This window comes from Sprattus sprattus (assembly GCF_963457725.1).
Source record: "Sprattus sprattus genome assembly, chromosome: 3".
Taxonomy (NCBI): domain Eukaryota; kingdom Metazoa; phylum Chordata; class Actinopteri; order Clupeiformes; family Clupeidae; genus Sprattus; species Sprattus sprattus.
The window spans coordinates 26,743,354-26,749,003 of NC_137922.1; the positions used below are offsets into that span (position 1 = coordinate 26,743,354).

The 5,650-nt window shown below is 47.7% G+C and overlaps 1 protein-coding gene across 1 annotated transcript; it reads right to left on the reverse strand.

Moving 5' to 3' along the window:
• Window positions 1-2,628: 2,628 nt before the first annotated feature.
• kctd12.2 (potassium channel tetramerisation domain containing 12.2) lies at window positions 2,629-3,705 on the reverse strand. Its single transcript, XM_080834984.1, has one exon. It carries the CDS (start codon window positions 3,691-3,693, stop codon window positions 2,827-2,829), a length of 867 nt encoding a protein of 288 aa, XP_080691110.1. The 5' UTR covers window positions 3,694-3,705; the 3' UTR covers window positions 2,629-2,826.
• Between the last annotated feature and the right edge of the window lie 1,945 nt (window positions 3,706-5,650).

Here is a 5,650-nt window from a genome sequence, read left to right on the forward strand (position 1 = left end):
TCTGAGCATATGTGTATGAATGTGTGCTCATATGAATGTTTGTATCTTATATAAACGTAAGTGTGTGTATGTGTGTGCACTGTGGATAGGAGCTCTCTCTCTAGTAATTATGTTGTGGTTCTACAGTTCCTGAAGAGTGTGTTGTGGTTCTACAGTTCCTGAAGAGTGTGTTGTGGTTATCTAGCTCATGAAGAGTGTGTTGTGGTTCTATAGCTCATGAAGAGTGTGTTGTGGTTATATACTGTAGCTCCTGAAGAGTGTGTTGTGGTTCTACAGTTCCTGAAGAGTGTGTTGTGGTTCTAGAGTTCCTGAAGAGTGTGTTGTGGTTCTATACTGTAGCTCATGAAGAGTGTGTTGTGTCTTTACAGTTCCTGAAGATTGTATTGGTTCTCTAGTTCCCAAAAGCTGTTGTGGTTGTAAAGTTCATGAAGACTGTGCTGTGCTTATATAGTTCCTTAAGCCTGTGTTGTGTCTTTATAGTTCCTTAAGCCTGTGTTGTGTCTTTATAGTTCCTTAGGCCTGTGTTGTGTCTTTATAGTTCCTTAAGACTGTGCTATGTTTCTCTAGTTCCTGAAGCCTGTGCTGTGTGTATATAGTTCCTTAAGACTGTGCTATGCTTCTCTAGTTCCTGAAGCCTGTGCTGTGTGTATATAGTTCCCTAAGACTGTGTTGTGTCTTTCTGAAGACTGTGCTATGCTTCTCTAGTTCCTGAAGCCTGTGCTGTGTGTATATAGTTCCTTAAGACTGTGTTGTGTCTTTCTGAAGACTGTGCTGCGGTTTTCTAGCTCCAGAAGCCTGCTCTGAGCCTCTGCTCTCGTGAGGCCTGTGGCTGGGAGCAGAACACACACACACACACACACACTCCCCTCCCCCAGCTCCCGAGCAGCAGCTCGGCACGGAGCGAGATGAGAGCGGGAGCAGCAGGCGTAGGGGAGTTGAGATAACACACATTTCCATGTGGATCACTGAATGCTGCTATTTCATTCTCTGCACACAGAAGAGCCGTGCCACTGGACCAATGCAAATGAGTTTATTTACATAGAGGACATCATATGTGTGCGTGTGTGTGTGTGTGTGTGTGTGTGTGTGATGGGAAGGAGGGAGTCACATCATGAGTTGAACAAACAAGATTTGCCCAACACGCAGCTTCCTGCCAGAGGGCAGTTCACTGTGGGTGAGATATTTTCAGACTCCACAATGTGTCAAAAACAGATGCTGAAAATACACCCTGATCTGCTCCGCATCCCCTACCCTGGTTCTGGTTCACTAAACCCCCCCTGGGTTATGGTGTGGCAGCGAGCGGACATTAGCGCCAGACATAGGGGAGGGGCTGCGCTGTGACACAACCCACTGAGTGGAGGGGTCCGGGCCAGACTGGGGGCAAATTCGACTTCTGAGGGCATGTAAGGGTTAGGGTTGGAATGGGGCAGATCCGTCTTCTGGGGTCGTGTAGAGGCAGTTACAGATGGGGGGCAGGTTTACAGAAGACACTGCTCATCCACAGAGAGGGAGGGGCAGTTACGGATAGGGGCATTTAACAGAAGACAGTTCTCAACCACGGGGGGAGGGCAGTTATAGATGGGGCCATTTTGCAGAATACAGTTCTCAACCACGTTTCAGATGTTTTACAGATGACAGTGACTCAACCCCAGAGGGGTATGTGTGTGTGTGAGTGTGTGTGTGGGGGGGGAGTCTAGGTGACAGATAGGGGCGTTTTACTGATGACAGTGTTCAGCCACGGGGGGGTGGGGGGGTCAAAGCATTTAGCTCAATAGAGAGAGACCCACTGCAACTACACACACACACCAGTCTACAGGCGGCAACATGTACACACCCACACCAGTCTACAGGCGGCCGTCTACAGGACACACGTCAGAATGGGCTTTCAACCACAGAAGATTCTAGTATAAACACTTTCCATACAATATCAACGCTTCACACACACACACACAAACAGACTCTGCAAGTCTGCAGATAGCCTCTGACTCTTTCTGAGATATGTCCCTGATCCAGTGAGAACCTGCTCTGGGGTCAGCTGTATGTGTTTTCTGTGTGTGTGTGTGTGTGTGTGTGTGTGTGTGTGTGTGTGTGTGTGTGTGTGTGTGTGTGGTATCGCTACTGGATGTGTTTCTATTAACAGTTCAGAGTCTCCGTGTGGCTGGGCAGTGGAGCTGCTCCCATATTAAATTCTGCACGGCATAACCAGGGCAAGCTGTGTGTGTGTGTGTGTGTGTGTGTGTGTGTGTGTGTGTGTGTGTGTGTGTGTGTGTGTGTGTGTGTGTGTGTGTTCTGCACGGCATAACCAGGGCAAAATGCAATAAGAGATCCACTGGAACTAATTTAGTGGGTTCAGCTCTGGAGAGCGCAGAGTAACTGATGCCAGATTCACTCACTCTAACTCATTTTTTCTTGGCATAAAATGCATATAGTCTTTTTGACTGCAGGGGAAACCCATGTAGCTTAAAGTAAAGCATTAAAGATTCAGACTTAACTTGTAATAAACACAATCTAAAGTAGTTTATGAACAATGGACAGGTTTACAGAACTAGACATTAAAAATCAATGTCAGGATAGAAAAGAGGCGTTATCATAAATACACTAAGTGCAAAAAAGGTCCACTGTTTTCTACAGACGTTTACATTTGGTAGATTGATAGGTATTTCTTGATAGCTGAACGCATCCGGTCGAGATGCCGGCGTCTGAGGAGGACCGTTCAGTCTCTGCAGAAGACGGTGTTAGTGTGTGTGTGTGTGTGTGTGTGTGTGTGTGTGTGTGTGTGTGTGTGTGTGTGTGTGTGTGTGTGTGTGTGTGTGTGACATGAACCGTTCAGTCTCTGCAGAAGACGTATTCGGTGTAGCTGCTCCACACCTTGTCTTCGTTCGGGTCGTTACTGGTGTAGGCGCACGTTCCCGTGGAGCTGCACGCGACCATGTGAAAGCCCGCCTCGGAGAGCTGGTCGAAGGCTTGCTCCAGGAAGTTGTATTTGAGGTAGTACCGGGACGTGTACCTCTCCGGTGGTCTGTCGGGGTCCCTGCTCTCGTTCAGGTTCTCTCCAAAAACTTCTTTGGCGATGCTCGTCTTGCCACAGACGGTGATACGCGCCACCCGCCTGAACTTGTGATCCGTTTGGATGTCTCTGCCGATGGTGTAAGAGCCGCGGTATCCGATGGTGATGAAGCCAGCCTTCCGCGGGTCGAGGGATGGAGAGCGGGGGTTCGGTGTGCTACCGGGAGACACGGCCATGCTCGTGCTCGCCAGAGCAGTTCCCAGCGCAGCCGCCTCCTCGGGATCGCCACCACGACACACCTCCTCGGTCAGGGAGTCGTCTTTGCTCATCGTAGATAGACGGAGACGTTTGGACAAATCGTGTAGCTGGAAGAAGTCTGCCTCTTTTTGGAGACTTGCCTTCTCCCTAAAATAATCTGGCAACACAATCGTCAAGTTTCGCAAGTAATCCAAAATATATCTGAAAAGAACCCCGTCGCGGTCCAGGAAGAAGCGTCCTTTGCTGTCTCTGCTGAGCTCCGCTGGGCTCCGCTGACCGAACATGGTCCAGAGGAGGGAGTTCGGTACCGCCAGCAGAGTAGCGTGCCGCGTCACATACACCTGGCCGCCGACGTTCAGCTCGACGATCTCGGGGAAGGGGGATGCGACGCCACGGTCTCCTTCGCTCGTCTTGTCAGCCTGCGCCATGGCTGCTGTGAGTTCGCGAAACTCTCCGTCTGAAGTCGTGGCTCTGGAGGGAAGGACACAGTTTTAAAGGTCTACCCAAGTGGGTTGAGCGTGTGTGTGTGTGTGTGTGTGTGTGTCAGTGTGTGCGCGTGTGTGTTGTGTGGGCGGAAGCATACTGCCAAGATGGACGAGCTGTTAACGCTTTGCCTCCAATAACTACGTGTGTCAAAACTATGAAGTATGAAGATGAGAAGATTTACTTTCATAATAGCGTGGTTATGTTAACTTAGACTGTACAATTCACTGCCAACACCAACAAATAAGCCTACGTGTTTTTTTTAGTTCACATAAAGAGAAGTTCTCGTTTCTATTCTGTAATCTGTCTGCTTGAACCATGACATCCTGATTTGAATGTACACCTTATTGTTTTGTATGGATAGCTGAATTCAAATGTGGAACGATGTAAGAATAGTTGGACTGATGTAAGAAAATGTTAGAATCTTACAGAAGGTGTCATAGGATTTAGTCTGGAATAATGTGCAAACGTGGGTGACCTTTTTTTCGCTCAGAGTTTAACTAGCCTCTGCTGTTCGTTATTTATTCAAAGAATCCATTTCAGTCAACACACCACGAGCTCATTTCCCCTCCCCGGTTCCCTGTCACTTCCTTCTCCGCTCCTCCGCGCGTCTTTCACCGCGCGCGCTGTCACGTCTGTTCTTTCCATCGCCACAGTCAGAAAAAAACAAAACAACTAAAAGAACAACCAACGGCCTGGCGCACAGCCCCGGGGTAAAACAGCCATAGTCATTGGAGCTATGATGGAGTTTCACAGTGGAGCAGGGAAGAAAACATGGAAAGAATTTAGGGAATTTATTTATTCCCCATTTTGTGTGTGTGGTGTGGGGCGACCCTCGTTGTTGAGGATACACAAGTAAAAACATGTTCTGTGTCTGCAGTCTATCGTCGTAAGTGAATCTTAAAAATAAACCTAGCAACCACAAAAATGTCCATATAATATTGACGGCGCAGGCATCTTAGAAATACAGCAAACAGCATCAAGACTCGCAGCTCGGCGCACACTCACCTGATTTAATTATGACTCCCCTACCGACAGAGGTAATGATAATAATGCTATTTATCTCCCACTCATCAAGCATACAAGCACCAAGCGCTTTATTACCCAAACCAATGAAGGCAGCAGGAGGACAGAGAAGTGACGACTCGTGGTCAGACAGCGACATCTCCTGGAGTTCCGAGGGCATCGCTATAACGGTTATACACTATACCCGATTGCCACCAGGGGCGCCAGTCAGCATGCAGGGCGGACTGAAAATGACAGATGTTATTATTATATGTATATTTCAAGTTTATTAGTGTGCTTCGTTTTTTACTATTTTTTTTATTCTAGTAGTTTTTCTTGCAGCTAACTACTCCTCGCCCGATTGAGATAGAGACGCCGTTCAAACACCAAAACGTCCGGCCCGATCCGGTGCAAGCTGCTATGACTTTTCGTGGCGGTACTCCTTGCCACTCCTTTTTTATTCCTCTTTTTCCATCACCTTTTTTCTCCATAGACTTGCATGGCAGAACTTTGAGGCATTATGACATCATAATAGGCTCATTAAACTGGCTTGCACCTGTGATTCACTGACAACTCTCACTGACACCTGCGCACGGTTCCTCTTCTCTCTCTGTCCCTCTCCATTCAACTGTATAACTAGGAATATTAAGAGACACCTTCCATACCAGGGCTCTACTCACTCATGCATACTCACTCATGTTTACTCACTCGTGCATACTCACTCATGCATACTCACTCGTGCATACTCACTCATGCATACTTACTCATGCATACTCACTCATGTTTACTCACTCATGTTTACTCACTCATGCGTACTCACTCATGCGTACTCACTCATGCGTACTCACTCATGTTTACTCACTCATGCATACTCACTCATGCATACTCACTCATGTT